This window comes from Thunnus thynnus, chromosome 1, assembly GCF_963924715.1.
Source record: "Thunnus thynnus chromosome 1, fThuThy2.1, whole genome shotgun sequence".
NCBI classification, from domain to species: Eukaryota; Metazoa; Chordata; class Actinopteri; order Scombriformes; family Scombridae; genus Thunnus; species Thunnus thynnus.
The window spans coordinates 19,063,361-19,080,839 of NC_089517.1; the positions used below are offsets into that span (position 1 = coordinate 19,063,361).

General features: G+C 39.3%; 3 protein-coding genes across 8 annotated transcripts in view; 1 reads left to right on the forward strand and 2 right to left on the reverse strand.

Annotated features, from left to right (window-relative positions):
- The window catches only part of sbf2 (SET binding factor 2), a 123,424-nt gene extending 118,268 nt beyond the window's left edge, over nucleotides 1-5,156 (reverse strand). For 2 of the 3 annotated variants that reach the window (XM_067588633.1, XM_067588631.1), the window contains exons 1-2: nucleotides 5,069-5,155; nucleotides 1,630-1,715 (exon numbers count right to left, since the gene is read on the reverse strand). The gene's annotated coding sequence lies outside the window, so the exon portion shown is untranslated. Of the gene's footprint in view, nucleotides 1-1,629; nucleotides 1,716-5,068 lie in introns of all 3 variants that reach the window. The other variant, XM_067588632.1, reaches the window with a different exon arrangement.
- ampd3a (adenosine monophosphate deaminase 3a) lies at nucleotides 19-14,041 on the forward strand. Of its 4 annotated transcripts, none has more exons than XM_067588637.1 (15): nucleotides 19-841; nucleotides 8,619-8,841; nucleotides 8,978-9,158; nucleotides 9,420-9,585; nucleotides 9,680-9,899; nucleotides 10,050-10,179; nucleotides 10,305-10,499; nucleotides 10,849-10,980; nucleotides 11,057-11,220; nucleotides 11,328-11,454; nucleotides 11,806-11,969; nucleotides 12,259-12,379; nucleotides 13,229-13,402; nucleotides 13,555-13,665; nucleotides 13,787-14,041. In XM_067588637.1, the coding sequence occupies exons 1-15, from the start codon at nucleotides 784-786 to the stop codon at nucleotides 13,961-13,963; spliced, it is 2,343 nt and encodes a 780-aa protein (XP_067444738.1). In that variant the 5' UTR covers nucleotides 19-783; the 3' UTR covers nucleotides 13,964-14,041. The 4 variants fall into 4 exon arrangements, with proteins under 4 accessions (XP_067444738.1, XP_067444736.1, XP_067444737.1 ...); XM_067588635.1 differs by lacking the exon at nucleotides 19-841 and adding an exon at nucleotides 1,738-2,817; XM_067588636.1 differs by lacking the exon at nucleotides 19-841 and adding an exon at nucleotides 4,303-4,720.
- lyve1a (lymphatic vessel endothelial hyaluronic receptor 1a) lies at nucleotides 13,761-17,056 on the reverse strand. Its single transcript, XM_067588641.1, has 6 exons — nucleotides 16,895-17,056; nucleotides 16,553-16,736; nucleotides 16,295-16,434; nucleotides 15,562-15,744; nucleotides 15,288-15,360; nucleotides 13,761-14,951 (listed from the first exon to the last, which is right to left on the reverse strand). The coding sequence occupies exons 1-6, from the start codon at nucleotides 16,980-16,982 to the stop codon at nucleotides 14,807-14,809; spliced, it is 813 nt and encodes a 270-aa protein (XP_067444742.1). The 5' UTR covers nucleotides 16,983-17,056; the 3' UTR covers nucleotides 13,761-14,806.
- Nucleotides 17,057-17,479: the final 423 nt, after the last annotated feature.

Here is a 17,479-nt window from a genome sequence, read left to right on the forward strand (position 1 = left end):
GCAATGGAACAAAACATTCACAAGAGGAAGTGATTAGTCTCAAAGAATGAAGAGAGAAAACAAGGAAAATACTGATGTTTTACATACTATAATGATCCCATTTGTACAAAATGCCATCTGCATCCATCAGTACTGATTGAAGAAGTAAAACAGGTGAACTTAGTAAGCAAAAACAACAGCTAGCTACAGTAAATGATGTCCATGAGAAATGACTTTGACTGACTTTAGCATTATGTTCAGCTGATGATCTTGTACTAAGCTGTGGCAATGAAAGAGTTAAGGATGGAGTGATGTACAATGCAGGGTGGTGGATGAGATCGTATAAAGTATTCTAGCCACAACAAGAGCACAGCATGACTTAGACGTTTTTCCGAGGGAACTTGTGCACAGTTTATACACACTTCACAGACAGCAGAGCCTGAGGAGGTGAGTACACTTATTTAACAGATTTGTCTAGAATCACTGATAAAGTCTGATGACCACTGATAAAGTATCTTTTTAGGTCTTTGAATCTGCATTCAGAAATTCCTTGTTTTTTTGACTTTTTGTCTACAAATTGATTTTGTTATACTGTCCATGAGCTAAAGACTTTATAAAGGATTTATCTGTATTCATATCCAAACTTGCTCATCAGTGCAACACAAAAAACTGCACATCTAAGCTTACTGGAATGGTATCTAACAAGTATTAGAGAATAGCCATGCTGCTGCTTTGCATTCATGGGTGAGTGCACTTCCTTCGCTTTTATCTTTAGTCTTTTTCAGGCCCTGGCCACTGAGAAAGATGAGAAGAGGAGACACGCCCCTTTTAAAGCAGCAGTCAAGTCCTTGCTTGGGAAAGAGTGAGCTTCTTTCTTTCTATCATCTATCATTCTCCCACTATCTCTCTCTGTAATGTGGTAAATTGCTTTCTCCTATGCTATTGACCTCCAATTCAGATATGACTTTGACAAAGAGCTAACTTGGGGGCTTTGCCAATAACAGCAGTGAAGTGACTGAGAAAAGCCGCAAAGGATGATAAAAACAGCAGGGGATAGCTAGCTGTGTCTGAGATAGAGTTATGAGTGGTCAGGCCCAGTAATGGCCTCGGGAAGGCTCCTATGGGATTAACACAGGGGATGGGATCCTTCTCAAGTCCACATTTCCACATTAACAGTACATTTAAACAGACACAAAAACATGAGAACACACACCCACATTAGTACTGTGCAGAGTGAGCACCATTAGGTTACTCCCTACATTAGTGTCTATGCTTTCTACAGAACTACACCATAATACTATTACTCTGCCCTCTCATCTGATGTTTCCTAAACCAGACACTTTGATCAATAGGAGAAAGGCTGCTGTGGTGCTGAATAAAATATAATATCTGCTGTTTTCATGAGGTGCAGGGAGTTGAAGAGTCACAAATGTAGACAATGTAAGCATTTCTATCATTTAGGAAATTATTGATCACCCTGTGATAGGAATCAGCAGGTTCTATCAAATATCATATTACAAATACTGATTCAATATTGTGATTTTTATTATGATTTTTACTTTTATTTACAGTAAAACTGCAACAGCCTAAACAAAATGTAGTGTGCATTTATAAGCCATATGTTACAACAGTTAAAACAATGAGTAATGCCTTTCTGGGGAATTCAAGCATTCAGATGCAGCACGTGTTGTTGACTCTCTTCCATTTTGTTGTTATACTTCAAGGAACCTGAGAACCTGTAGATCACAAGCACATACGAAAAGTCAGGTAGTTGTTGATCAGAGTCGTTGAAGTTCTATAAATGCTATAGCTAAAAAACACATCCATCGCAGCTTACCTGGGTCCAGACTATGGCAACAAGCTGAGCAAGGCCATTGTTTATTATAGGCAGGTTAAAGGGCACCAGAACCATACAAGATGGGGATTATTTTACCTAACTGACTGCTAGAGCAGTGTTGTAACCACTGAGATAAAGGATCAGAGTTGTCACTTGGTTATAAATAGCTAGGTAGTGACAGCTAAAGAGATTTAACTGAAACGCATTATGCAGCTCTGCATCATACACAGAAAACAAATGGGAGATGTGTTCAGTTTGTCTTTCCTATCACACAAATCTGAGTTGTTATTTGAGAGTGTAAGGTTGCCTAATGTCGTCTGAGGGCTTTTTTTGGCTTGACTTTTGATAGGACACCACAGCAGGACTGTGTACTTTCAGATGAACAGGGACGAAACCAAGGTCAGAGCCCAGATAAAATTCAGTACTAATAAGCGAGAGAACAGTGATAAATCGACAAACGCTTGACTTGCTCTAAAACTGCCTGGCTGCCTGGAGGCACTTAAGAATTTTATCACAGCAGCTTGTAACTTAATGACTGAGAAGGACATCTGCGACAACTACCTGGTTTTGAGTCCTCTGCCACATAAGTAGTGTGCAGTCTCTCTTCCTCTCTATGCCTGTACACTGTAGTGCGAGAGTGAGCTACATGTGCGCATCTAAGTGTGTGTTTGTGTGTGTGTTTGTGATAGAGAGAGAGAGAGAGATACTGAGAGAGGAATAGGCAGCAGGCTGTGGCTACCCTGAGGCCTTCTCTTTGTTGACAGCCAGTTTTGACATATTCTTAGGATTAGTAGTTCTGTCAACATGATGCCACTGGCTCCTTAAAATAGAGAGATGGGCAGTCAGGAAAACAAAACTGTAGCAGTGTACCACCATAGACTCATACATTAACGGTGACTGACCCAGATACATGCAGACATAATTTCTTTGACTGTACAGTGCTTTCCTTGAACCCGACTTGAGGACAACACCACCAGATATGGAGATATCTGGATACGAAGGTAAGAGCACTACTGATGAGTGGCATTGAAATGTTATACGAGATAGTAGGTGAAACGGCTATGAAGTCAAGTTACAGTGTAGTCTATTCTCTGCATCACTGCACATCTGTTACAATTCAAGGCACAACAGAGAGGAGTCTGGGTTAGTAAGCAGTGAAATCAGACAGCATTTGTGGTGGAGATGTGTAAAAAAGGGCCACTGGACATTAAGTGGATCTCTATGACTCAGGACCTAGCTTTAACTACAGTTACTATTCATGACAGAGGTGGTGAATGTCTAAGTTTGCCAAAAAAAAATTGATAATTTACATAAATCTTTAAGTAAGAAGACTCGCCAAAAATGTTAAAGACTCTGTCATGAGGCAAACAAAGTAAAAGTGACTTTACTATATGATTTAACTGGGCTTTTTCTTTTTTTTCAAACCAAAATGCCTTTTATCTTTTATGAACTATAACTCCGCTGTTTCACTGTATCTGTAGCTAACTGTTACATAGCTAACTCTGGCCCAACGGTTGTGTTGTGCATGCCCCCTGTTAAATAAACCAATAAACTAAACTAAACTGAAAAAAAAGAGGCCCACAACATTTTTTGGTTAAATTGCGTTAATGTTTCATAAAGCTAGATACTTTTATCGGTTAGAATCATAGGTTAGAATTAAAGCTGCAAGCAGCGTTGGTCGGGACCTTGCACTCTGGCCCGTTGGGATCAGATCATTTTGCTTTTTAAATATGAGGGATACTTATTACAAGTGTGGTGTGCTTTTATTTTGAAAGATTGATTGACAGGATGAGAATTTTCTGCAGGGTGACACATCTCTGTCTTGCTCACACCTGTGTCATCAAAATCATGCAAGTTTTGGGCCCTTTCACTTGAATTTCAATTAGTAAATTGAAAACTCTTGAGTTTGTGTGTAAAACAAATTATTTTCCTAATTTTCATCAAGTCTATTTTAGAAAAGGAGAGACTTTTAACCCATATGACCTAGTCAAAGTTTGATTTGAATGGAGAGTGTGAGCGAACCCACACCTTTTTGAACATTTACTGCTTCCACACAGTTTTAGATAGACTTCATTTGAACTTTAAATGAGTCACAAAACTGTGACCTACAAATCTTGAATTTACATGTGTTTTCTATCTTTTATTGTTTTTGAGATATTAGAGTGTGAGTTTTAAAGTCTTGCTCCTCCTGTGGTTTTATGACTGTGTATTGCAGAATGTTTCAAAGCACTGAGGGAGTGACATCACCAGGAGCAGTTGAAGAGCAGGATTTTAGAGAACACTTCTTGTGAAATATCCTCATAAATCCCATGACCTTGGCCAAATCTTACATTAAAAATAATCCACAGTAGGAAATTTAGTGGCGAATCCATTGATACAGGTTTGAAAGTGGTCAGACTTATAGTTTAGACGTCAGAAGCCTCTGTTTGACACAAAGTTCATGCCCATAGATTGCCTGCCCATTGTTTTACATTGTAAAGTGTGATGGGGCACTGCAACTTTCAGGGCTTATTAAATCCAAACCGTTCGAGTTATTACAAAGTTTTTAACAACTTTTTTTTCAGCACAGTGTCATAAGTCATGTATCAAAGTTTGAAGCCGATACCATTAACGCCCTCGGAGGAGATAGCGTTTGTTCGGGGTCCAAAATTGGGGCGAAGTCTTATTTTGAAAGGCTGATTGCGGACTTCCTGTTGGATTTATTTCAGGGGTGTCAGCATATGATTTGTAGGTCTTGATGAGACAAATAATTGAGTTTTGGTTTGATCTCTCTACGACATTCCTACGGGCCGTGGCGGCCATTTGTTACATAGGTGGCGCTAGAGAGCACATTTTGGCACTATAGGGGTTAATTTTTACATTTTATCAAATTTTTCACCAGACCTGATGTGCGTGCCAAATTTGGTGAGTTTTTGAGCATGTTTAGGGGGTCAAATTTAGGGTTTAAGTCCCGTAATAATAAAGAAAGAAAGAAAGAAACAAACAAACACACGAAAAACAATAGGGTCCTCGCCCTTAGACGAAGACTTCTGCAAAACGGTAGTCCTCTGCCTTTTGGGCTCGGTCCCTAATAACGGATTAGCTACCATTTTTGCCAGCCTTGACCCTGGTTGCCATGGTAACAGACACGGAAGGACGTTACAGTCAAGAAAAATAGACATTTAAACGGAGTTTGCAAGCTAAGAGAGTAGTTGAGGCTTAAATTATCTTTATACGGTCTACACTCAAACGTTGAGTGGACTTCATACATACCCAATTTAGGCTAAAACAACTGAAATTAACTTCTCAGTGGCAGCACCTCAGCGGGATGAGTCAACGTGAGCGATGGAGAAGAGAAGCATTCGAGGTCGGTAGCTGGAGCCAATAAAACGATAATTTTAGAAATAAAGTTAAGGTTGCTTATGATTAATACAGCTAATGTCAGCTATTTAGACAGTTGGCGTACAACTAAAACCAGAAGTCTTGAAAATTTTGCCGTTAGCTATCTAACTATCTTAATAACGTTAGCCGCGGAATGATTTTAAAGGGAACAGAACACATCGTAATGGGCCTCCTCATATACGCGTTCTCCGTAAACTAACGTAACGGTCAGTTTATTCGTGATGAGAAGTAGTAAGTAATAAAATCATGATATATGTTTTTGAAAAGTTACCAAGTGTCACTGTTAACAGTTCAATTCAGTTAAATTTGTTACAGAGTGACCGTTAGACCTAAGATCGAGTGACTACTTTTATAGGCGGATGCACATTCAGGGTTTTTTTTTCAGGATCTCTCAAAGTTAAACTAGTTCCTGTCGCCAGCAGGTGGCGCAAGTCGTCAACTGTTGCAACTGTTTTGCCTAAAATTGAATAGTACTAGCTACTCATGTTGTTGCTACATAAACGTGTTTACAAAGTCACATTGTTGGGTCTCGTCTGTCCTCTGGGAACAAAAAGCAAGTCCCCATAATAGAAATAATTACATTTTAGAGTTTAACGTTAAAAGTTAGGTTTGGTTATGTCAAAGGAGGGGTCCACAATTTTTCAGGTCTGTCTGAAAACAATAGTCAGGTGCCCAAATGAACATTGAAATAGGTTTTTCTTGCCGTGATCATTTGTCCTGTTCATACTGGCTATTAGAAGATCCCTTCATAATGTACTTTCTGTGCAGAAATGTATTTAAAAGTTTATCTGAAGCTAATATGAAGCTTCAGCCGTCCATATTAGTCAAATCAATTCAGTCTTTTTGTGCCAAAGTCCCTCTTTTTGTTACTGCACTTCCACCTCAGCTCAGAAGGGAAACACTGTCTGAGAAAACACACAGAGGGAATTTTATGCTAAAAAGACTGTAAATGTGACAGATATCCACTTGATATTACTTACTCAGAGTGCTGAGGCCTCTTAAATGCATTTTTGCCTTTGCACAAAATGACTGTGTGGACGCACTGTAGATTTTGGCCCCCATCACTTACATTGAAAGTGCATTTGAAGGGGATCTTTTAATGGCCAGTATGAACAGGAGGAATGATTACAGTGAGGAAAACCTTTTTCACTGTTCATATGAACACCTGACTGTTGTTCTAAGACAGACTTGAAAACTTGTGAACCTACCCTTTAAGGTTAGGGTAAAAGTGAAGGTTAGCTTTAGGTAAGTAGCTCAGTGGATAGGGTAAGTCTCTTGTCAATGTAAGTCAATGGTATGTCCTCTGAAATGATGGAAATATGATTGTGTGTGTGTGTGTGTGTGTGTGTGTGTGTGTGTGTGTGTGTGTGTGAGGGGGGTAGGGGTGGGGGCAACCACTTGACCGGGTGAGAAAGTTAATAGAATGAATAAATAAAAGTATTTTTGTGAAAACTGATTTTGGGGTATATGAGTAGATGGTCAATAATTCATAAGGCCATCATCTCCAGATCAATACAGCTTTATGAGCCTATGAACCCTTTTCACAGTGCGCCTGTAGTGCCATAAAGCTCCACAGCAGGGTGATATACACAGCTGTTGTCAGGATAGTGTTGTGTGTCCGGAATGATAAGCTTCCTGGAAGCACGATGGCAGAGCGGAAAATTGGCTTAGATGATACCATGCAGCATGGCCTTTCTGGCCTTTCTCTGTTATTGCTTCAGCACTCTAGTGACCAGAACTGTATCCTGCATCACTAAGGATATCAACAAGACACTGTCGGTTCACCCAGGTTATCTCCCTGCAGAAATAGACAGTTCTCTGTTTGACATAGCTGCTGTACTGTATGTGTCAGCCGGCCTGGTGAATGACTGTAAACAGCTGGGCTGGATTGTATCCAGCAAGTGTCATTTGCAACGACACTGTTGATAAGGGTTAAAACAGAATTACAGCTGTTCTGTTTATAAAAGGGAGAACATGACTGCCACTATATAATAACATGTCAAGAATAACTCAGGAGGACTGGAATTTCTACAAAGGTGTCATGAATCTTGAGAATTTAATGGATCTGTCACATTTTTGTTTTTTTTCAAAATGTCTTTATACTCGCAGTGCACAACTCAAAATGTTTCCATGCAAGTACGGTGGTAATCCTATGCGTATTCCACAAGACTAGCTTGTGTTTTCCACTACAGTGTCCATTACAGTCATTTGCTGATTATATGGGAAACAGTTCTTAAGAAGAAAAAGATAGCAAGTGAAAAAGTACCGCAAATTTATGGAAAACAATAACAAAGCAAGGTAATGAAGATAAGAGATGGTAATAGTGACTGTGAAAGGAACTGGTAGTAGATGTAAAAAAGGCATCATACGATTTCTTCTTTACTAGTTTGAAACCAGCGTCTGCATTCTGAATGTGTTTCAGATTAGACAGCTTCCTGATTGAGGCAAGTGCACAGAGTTTTAGTTATTTACATTTTGGCAAATTCTATAGTTTTTCAGGGGCCTGTTGTACATTTACATCAGACTGGAGAATTGTGGTCTTTTAATTTCAACAGTTAAACTTGTACATCACAGAGGAGCATTGCTGGGCATTTCTGTATAAGTCATTTCATTTCTAAACTGTGAAAATCCATATTGACAACCTGAAAACTTTGTTTATTTGTGGTACCACCAGATGTGAAATTGAGTTTCATTTGGAGTTTGGAGAAAATGTTGAAGTGTTTAAAAGTCCGCCTGCAGGACATGAACGACCGCAGCAATTTAATATCATTTTGAGCATAGGAAATAACAGCAGCTACACCTATATGCCATGGTCATGTTACGTAAGCAATGTTGTTGCCGTGGTAGCAACTTGTCAATCACAAAGTAGCCACGCCCTAAAGCGTACGCTGCTTTATGGTCTATTTTACTCTAAATGGGACCATAATTTACAAAACGAACATCATTCTGTATTGAAGAAGACTTGAAACTAACAATTGAGACCATAAACTCATTAGGAAACAGTTTACTGAGATAATAAATCAAGAGAGAAGTAGGGTCATTTTCTCATAGACTTCCATACAAATCAGCTTCTTTTTTGAGCCAGTGGAGTCACCCCCTGCTGGCCATTAGAAAGACTGCAGGTTTAAGGCACTTCCACATTGGCTTCACATTTCAGGCTGGGAGCTACCCGCTTGCATTTGAGCCAACATGAACAGTTCACACGTAGCTCTCCAGGTGGTGATGTTGTGCAGCAGGTGGATCTTAAATATCCCCAAACCCTTATACATGATGATTTGTTTGTTTACAAAACAGCACAAACTGGTCAGAGCAGGTAAAGACTTCATGTACTGATAAACAGGGCAAGCCCTCATTTTATCTGACAGTATATTTGCATGTTACTGTCACCAGTCACTTTACTGTCGTTTCTGCCCTTGTGCAGACATGCCTCGTCAATTCCCGAAGGTAACTCTGAGTGTGGCAGAAGAGGAGACGCAGCTCCTAGCAGAGAAGGTATATGCATCAGCGCTGAAAGAGGAAGACAATAAGGATGCATTATCCATGTTCACCGTGCCTGAGGACTGCCCTATTGGCCTCCAGCAAGCCAAGGAGCATGAACTGCTTAAGGAGCTGGCAGAGCAACAGTCAGAGGAGAGTACAAAGAGGTAGGCCTTGCTATTGGTCAGACACCAAATAAGATCAGATCATTGTCACAAATAAGTAAAAAACACATTTTGGGTAAAATTACAGGAGCTTAAGAGAACTTTATATCAATTATTAAATATGTTGCTAATTTTGCAGGAAGAAAAGCTTCAAGATGATTCGTTCCCAGTCAATGTCCCTGCAGGTTCCAGTGAATGTAGATTGGACGCGGTCAGTGGCTGTCACGCCATTCCTGTCCCCCAGCTCCACCTGCTCATCTGTGCCAGAAAACTGCCCAGATTACCAGAGAGTCACTATTAGTGGTGATTACTGTGCAGGAGTAAGTACCATGAACAGGAGCATTAATCTGTGTGCATTACAGTTATGATAGTAATAATGCAACGCTAAGGTTGTCAGGTCATATTTGTAGACAAAGAAGTAAATGCTTCCACAGTTGTATTTACTGTGTATTTTCTAACTGTTCCAGCTAAATCCTAAATCATTGTCCAAACATTCACAGCATGTTGAAATACTGTGGCATATTTACATATAAATACAATGCTGAGGATACATTTATGTGTCATTCCCGTTCCCCATTCAGATCACAGTGGAGGACTATGAACAGGCAGCAAAAAGTCTTCTCAAGGCTCTGCTCATTCGTGAGAAATACTCAAAACTGGCCTATCACAGATTCTGCAGAACCACAGCCCAGTTCCTTCGCAGTGCTGAGAACATGAGATGGAGCGAAGAAGATGAGGTTCTACCAGGTTTGAAGAGTATATACAGTAGTTGAAATCCTACACTTGCTGACGGTGTATTCTGGTTTAAATGACAGTAATAGAGCCATATTGTGGCCTCCAGATATGTGCCCGTATCCAGCAGAAGGAGAGGATCCCTACAGTATGGAGAACATCCCAGAGAACCTGAACTATGAGCTTAAGATGAAGGATGGAATAGTGAATGTGTATGACAACGCTGAGGCTCTGAGAGGAAACCGGCCACATGACCTTCCTTACCCAGACTTAGAGACTTTTGCCATAGACCTTAGTCACGTGCTGGCAATGATTGCAGATGGACCCACGTAAGTTGCCAAAACAAAAAGACACTACCACTATGCTGGTTGAAAAAAAACTGTGTTGTTGATACAGTAATAAAACTGGTTGTTGCTACCCATGCTATACTTAATGACACTTTGCAGAAATGCTCAGCAGATTATGACTTTGATTTTCAGGAAGACCTACTGTCACAGACGGCTAAATTTCTTGAGTTCCAAGTTCTACCTGCATGAGATGCTCAATGAGATGGCTGAGCTGAGGGAATTGAAAAGTGTGCCTCACAGAGATTTCTACAATGTTAGGAAGGTTTGTATCAGTTAGAAAAAAATTGTAATCCCATTCATTATCCCAACGCTTGCCTTACTTTACCGTCACATATTTGTTCTTATTTGGCCAGTAGACTGAAAATAGACATTGTTTCTTTCACACAGGTGGATACACATATCCATGCAGCTGCCTGCATGTCTCAGAAACACCTGCTGACATTCATTCAGAAAACATATAAGACTGATGCAGACCGTGTGGTGCAGGAAAAGGCTGGACAAAAGATGACTCTCCAGCAGGTTTTCCACAGTCTCAATAAGGACCCCTATGACCTTACTGTAGACTCTCTGGATGTACACGCTGTAAGAAAAGAAGAAAATGGCACTGCCTGACATGTTTGAGCTTCATGGTTTCATAGTATGCTGTGCTTTTCGGTGATCATTTTCAAATATGTTGAAATGGCAGCGTAAAATCAATAGTTTTCCTCAATTTTGTCAAAATGTGGTTATTATGTTCCAGAGAAGACAAAAATGGATAGAAAATTCAAGTGAAATATTGTGTTATTATCATTTCTTTGGAATCTTTCTGCTACTTAAAACAATCTCTCTGCCTCTAACTTTTGTCACTTCATTTCACTGCCAGTGCAGAAAAATATCACTACTGATGAGTAGTTACACATGACTGATCTTTGTGTCTGTATAAACTTTACAGGGGAGACAAACCTTCCACCGGTTTGATAAGTTCAATTCAAAGTATAATCCCGTGGGAGCCAGTGAACTTAGAGAAATCTTCCTGAAAACTGACAACCTCCTTGATGGAGAGTACTTTGCTCGTGTAATAAAGGTAAATGTATTCACGCATTTTAAGTCAGAACTGATGCAGAGACATTTTATCACACTCTCTTTCTCACCTTTAATAGGAAGTGGCCCATGACCTGGAGGAGAGTAAGTACCAGCATGCAGAGCCACGCCTGTCCATCTACGGACGCTCTCCAGAAGAGTGGGACAGCCTGTCTAAGTGGTTTATTCACCACAAAGTACACTCTCCGAACATGAAGTGGATCATCCAAGTGCCCAGAATATAGTGAGTGCTGCAACCTAAGGGAGAACTTAAGCCTCTGTTTTAAAAGATTTTGGTAAAATTCTTTTTTATTTCCTAAACACATGAGAAAATGTTTTTATGTGTTTCAGTGATATTTTTAAGTCTAAGAAGCTGGTCCCTAATTTTGCCAAGATGCTGGAGAATGTATTCCTTCCTCTCTTTGAGGCCACTGTTAACCCACAGAAGCACAAAGAACTTCATGTTTTCCTCAAATATGTAAGATGTTACACATTTTAAGATTCAAACTTAAACCTGTAGAACCTGTTGGGTATTGTTTTTTCATAAATTGTGGTGTGAAGTTTGTGCCTCTAAATTGTGTCCACAAACTGTAATTAATTCCCTCAAATTTTCCAATTCATACACCAGCCTAGACACAACAATCTGTAACTCAAGTTTCTGCACTATAACTAACTTCATGCTATTACTTTGTGAGAATTAATTGAGTAATTCAAGGGTAAAAATGATCAGTTGAAGGGAACAAATGAATAATAAAATTGTACCCATAAGATATCTGCCGTGGTTTGTAAAACCATCTCAGTAGTAGATGACAACTTTCCTTTTGTGCAGGTGTCAGGCTTTGACAGTGTAGATGATGAGTCCAAACACAGCGATCACATGTTCTCCTTCAGGAGCCCAAAGCCAGAACAGTGGACTACAGATGACAACCCTCCCTACAGCTACTACATCTTCCATATGTATGCAAACATCATGGTCCTCAACAATCTCAGAAAGTAAGAGCTAATTCCTTCTTTTTCAAAATGTGGTTTCCATTAAAGGAAATTACTTTGCTGAGAGATTGATGAAAGGCAATTTTACAGTCCAAGACCTGACCTGGTACTTACTGCAGGTCCAGCACTCAGTGGACAGGTTACTTTGTAGTGTTCACTGGGAAGAGGTGATTAATTAATCACAGCAAAGGAATAAGCCACTGAACAGTGGCTCAGTAACTGAGAACAACTAACTAAGTATGTTAATTAATGTTTTTAACATAGTTATTTTGTCCTTTTGTGTCCTCTGTAGAGAGCATGGACTGAGCACCTTTCAGTTCCGTCCCCACTGTGGAGAAGCAGGGTCAATCACTCATTTGGTCTCTGCCTTCCTCACAGCTGACAACATCTCACATGGACTCACCTTGAAGAAGGTACTTTAGATTTTTCAACCTGTTATTACTGTAATAAAACTTTACAATCAGTGCTGTCTGTAGAATTCGTAAGTATCAGAGACTAATCTCCTGAAAGGATAACACAGGGCAGCTGCTGTGAGGGCTCACCACCAGCCAAAGATCAATAAAATTACCCACTTTTTAACTATGCTCTATGCTTTTTGTTCTCTTTTAAAATGCATCATATAGCAAACCAAAATAGCCACGTCAATGTGAGAGTAATTCTTTAATGACCCTCAACCTTAGACCAAAACATCAAAATGAACCGTTTTCCCTACAGACTGTTTTGAAGTCTTTGCTGTTTTGTAGCATGTGTAGCTGAAATGTCCTGCAGATAGTTTGCTATCAGCACTGTGGCCCAAATCAGTGAGAAATGCAGGTGAGAGACAGGAAAATGGAAGTTTTTCATTTCTGGTGAATGGAAAGCCTACTGTATGCTCAATCCTGTTTTATTTACTTGATGCTTCCTTAGACTTAACTCCCTTACAGTTGCAACAATCTAACTGTCTCTACAGTCTGGACAATGTGGAGAAAGGTCAAAAAATTCTAAAATCACATCAGTTACTGTTTAATTATGTGAGTTATTTAAATCTAATAATAATAGTAATAATAACAATAATAATAATAATATTAGCAGCCCTCATTATATATTTTACAACACTTTTGAATCCCTATTCAGCCAATTGGAGCAGCAAGCTAGACACAACTCAACACTGCAGTGTTAAAACATACAATTGGTATTAGAATGTAAACAACTGAAAAGGCCTTCGTGTAAGGAGATAAGACAAGCTGTGCAGTATTTATTTTATAACCCTTGTGTTCTCTCAGAGCCCTGTGCTGCAGTACCTGTACTATCTGGCCCAGATGCCAATTGCAATGTCTCCACTCAGCAACAACAGCCTGTTCCTGGAATACTCCAAAAATCCTCTGAGAGAGTTCCTGCACAAGGGCCTGTGTGTGTCCTTGTCCACAGATGATCCCATGCAGTTCCACTACACCAAGGTAAACAGAAACATATACAGGAAATACAGAGTTTCAAGGCTGCTGTTCAGTATGTCAGAATCTTTGTGTAAATCCACATTGAATATGCTATTGTAGTGTGGTTTACATTGATTCATTAATCCTTATCTACTGCTTGTGTGTCCTGATTGTAGGAACCGCTGATGGAGGAGTACGCTATAGCAGCTCAGCTGTGGAAGCTCAGCACCTGTGATGTGTGTGAAATAGCCAGAAACAGCGTGCTGCAAAGTGGACTTTCTCACCAGGTACAGTCTCACTTTCAATCTGCATCTTTCCATATTTCCTCTCATCACATTTAATCTGCATTGATCCTATGAATTGACAATGTGCAGCCATATGGTAACTTGTTTTATTGTTTATTTACAGGATAAGAAGCACTTCATAGGGGTGAACTATCTGAAAGATGGACCTGAGGGAAATGATATCCGTCGGACCAACGTAGCCCAGATCCGCATGGCCTACAGACACGAGACACTGTGCAATGAACTTAGCTTCATAGTCGATGCCGTGAAGTCTGATGCTATGAACTCACTGTATGAGTAAAATGCACCACACAGTACACAGAATCCAAGCATGCTGAGCTCTTAGTAATTACCATTTACCTTTGAAAAGTGCCAGTGACTGTGATGATGAAAAAATTAGCATGCCTTGGAGGACTGGATGACTTATAGCAATTTAGACAAAAGCTGAGCAGAGTGCCAGACATGATGTAGATGAAGTAGTTGTCACAGTTGTCATTACACAAACACACTATGTATAAACAATTGTACCTCATACTCCATTGTGTGACAGGAGTATGCCATAGAAACAGTTTGAAACTTGAGGTTTACATACACTGAGCACTGGACGTAAGAACACTTGTGGTTGAGAGAGAGAGAGGGAGAGAGTGTTAGCTCAGACAAATCTGATAACAGAGATAAATGATGTCTGGGACATTTCCTCTGTCTCTCCCTTAAATAGCTTCTTCTTAGACTGACATTTTGTAAATATATCGACATATAGAAAGATCTGGAAGATACCCAAGTTTGTAATGATATATGTTTTTTTAAAAGTGCTTGAAAAAATTGTAGAAAAGTTGCATTTAATTGCATGTATATTCAATCTATGAAGCAGCAAACCGTTTGGTAAAAGAATAAAAAGTCTTCAGTCTTTAAAATGGTTGCATTGCAAACATTGCCATCTAGTGGCTAAACTGTTGGCATGTATTATTAATTACAACAAATCACTGCATTTAGCAACAGAATAAAAGTAAACATATATAACATAATTATGCACAAATAAACACACAATACATGTACATTGCTCTCATACACACATCAAGGCTCACATATTTGCCCATAAAAAGGAATATTACTCAGTAGTCCATAGAGTGTTTCTTTAAAATGTTTAACTTGCACTGTCGCCAACTTCTATCTTCTCATCTTCCTGAGCAGCTTTCTTGGGTTCCTCTACATCCATCACACACGTGCACATGTCTGTGTCCGCACACTTTTCCTGCTGCTTCATATCAGTGCTCCCAGAGCTCCTTTTCCTTTTCACAAAGAGAATGAAACAAGTCATGCTAAGCACTTAATGGATATTATACAAGAGGAGAGCATTTTTTATAGACAGTGTCTGGAATTTCACTTAGTCTGTATTTCTTTGGCAGCTTGTGAAAGAAAGATCCTTTGCCTCATCAGTTTTTTGTTAGCTTGTATTGTTATACTGTATGTCACTTCTTTGAATAAGAGGCTACATACAGTATTAGCACCTACTTTAATTGATTGATTCATATGCTTTTTCAGATATCAGTTTTTGTTTTTTTAGGCTTTCTTTAGTTTTTTTAACCCCCAATATTAGTATTTTAGTAAAAAAAAACCCAACTCACAATATGATGTATGCAAAGATGACTATTGCAATAAGAAGAAGGGCACAGGTTGAGGCGATGAGCACTACCTTTGCTGAAACAACAGAACATGAAAAGGTCATACAAAACAGAAATCATATACAAACACTTATGACAAGACATTTAAATAAAAGTTTTACTTTAAGTAGTATTTTGTATGTATTACTTGTAAGTACTGTATATCTGTACAGTATGTATTGAATATGACACCAAGTGTCTCACAGCATGAACTTTATTATGAACAAAGTCCTCATACTTCCAGCAGAGCCTTGTGCTATGCCGACAAACCGGGTTGCCTCTGCCTCACTGTCTGCAGTCCTCATGAAGTAGGGAGGAGTGGTAAAAGCTGAACTGACAGTACGAGGGGAGGAGGGAGACGTAGAATATGCTGACTCAGAAGGGAGCTGAGTTGTTGTATCCATCAGTTGTGCTGTGTCATCTGTGCATGTAAAAAATGTAATAAGATATTATATAAAATGCATATTATTTCATGTATGTTTTATAGTTCGCATTTTGAATATGTCATTTGTTTCAACTTTGTTACTTAAGTAACTGAAGTATGGCAAAGTTGAAGTATTTATGAAATAAAATAAACATAATTTTACTAATTGTACAGTATTTCCTGTACAGTGGGAATTCAATAAATTCATTTCCAGCATGAATTGCACTGAATGTGAAGTCCTTGTACAGCTGTATTGACAATTGAGTGGAAAATGTTGAAAAGGTATTCCTGAATGATTTTCTGGCAGCAATGGTTCAGTTTTACATAAGAGTTGTATAGATACTGAAATGCAGTCCAAATGTAAATTGAATAAACAGTCTATACCCGGCGTGCTCATTTAAAGAAGAGCAAGTTTTGTTCAAAGAACAGAAAGCCAGGGCTGTCTTCAAAATATCATGTAAGATATCTTCAATTTAACGTTCCCCCTTAATGTACAGTATAAAGTGAAGCATTAGAGGAAAAGACATATAATATAATAATATCATACCTGATTCATTAAAGCAAAACACATCAAACTTTTGTGTAACAGCTGCTCGCCATGTCACCAAACCCGTGCCGTTTTTGCCACAATTAGAAAGCGCCTTGATGCGGGGAACGACTGCCAAATGTTCATCAATCCATCCAAACCTGAACAAAACAAAACAAAACAAAACATGACAACATTTCAGCAGGGATTTGTTAACGTTTTCTATTGGCACACATTGAGATGACTGAGGTGTTCTTGAGCAATCTCTTGTGATTTTACCTGCATGTTTCTAAACCCCTCCTGAGAGCTTTCTCCACTTGTGCTTTTGAGGCAATGTTCAGTCCGAAGGTCAAACAAAGCTTCCGAGCATCAGAGGCATTGAAGGCATACTGAGACTGGTTGAGGTCATTTATGTAGCTAACCTGGAATACTCCTGCAATACTACTGTTCCCTGCGGGGAAAACTGGAAACAGCATATAAAACATAGTCAGATTTAAGTTTACTGTATTTGTAGGAGCAGTAATAGAATAAAAAATACTCAAATGCAACAATACCACTGATTTGCAGAAGCTACATATACAATGTAGAAATACACAAATATACAAATGTCAAATCACTTACCTCTGATTTTGCTTGTTTCAATATGTTGATCAGAGATGACTGCAGTAATTGGCAGCACTGCCATGATGCAAAGCCAGTTCACATTCATAACTGGTCAGAGTACAGACAGATGAATGCCAGGGACGACAAGTGTTGCACGGTTTATGTGTCTGTGAGGCGAATGACTGGGTTAAATAGAGGTGATTCTGTTCACTGGGGTGTGTGGACTGTGTCATTGTCACAACGTAAAGGAAAAGGAAGAGGGAAGCACCACTCACAGGTCATGTCAAGAGTCATCATATGTTCTAGGAACAGGGCCCAAGAGGAAAGGAGAGAAAATGTGTCAGCAGGACACAAGGCTACAGAAATGCTGCAAAAGGCAAAATCCAGTAAAATAATATTCCAGGAATAAGTATAATATATTTGTTGGATGTAGGTGAAAACACAGCTTGATACAGCTCACAACAAAGCACATAAAAGTCTAGTATAAGGCTTACGACAATAGGGCTGACATACATCCGATTAAAGCCTGTCCTCATAAAGGATTTGCACTGTTTCTAACGTCTGACATTGGGCACCCTGTCCAAATGATTTCCTCCCATGGGG

What these genes read in the sequence shown, in the direction of transcription:
- ampd3a (XM_067588637.1), top strand. Translation starts at nt 784, where the DNA reads ATGAGAAGAGGAGACACGCCCCTTTTAAAGCAGCAGTCAAGTCCTTGC. An exon ending in AAGTCCTTGCTTGGGAAAGA is followed by an intron (nt 842 to 8,618) that starts GTGAGCTTCTTT and finishes GCCCTTGTGCAG; the next exon opens with ACATGCCTCGTCAATTCCCG. An exon ending in TGCAGTTCCACTACACCAAG is followed by an intron (nt 13,403 to 13,554) that starts GTAAACAGAAAC and finishes TCCTGATTGTAG; the next exon opens with GAACCGCTGATGGAGGAGTA.
- lyve1a (XM_067588641.1), bottom strand. Translation starts at nt 16,982, where the DNA reads ATGAATGTGAACTGGCTTTGCATCATGGCAGTGCTGCCAATTACTGCA. An exon ending in TGAAACAAGCAAAATCAGAG is followed by an intron (nt 16,737 to 16,894) that starts GTAAGTGATTTG and finishes TGCTGTTTCCAG; the next exon opens with TTTTCCCCGCAGGGAACAGT. An exon ending in AGGGGTTTAGAAACATGCAG is followed by an intron (nt 16,435 to 16,552) that starts GTAAAATCACAA and finishes TGTTTTGTTCAG; the next exon opens with GTTTGGATGGATTGATGAAC.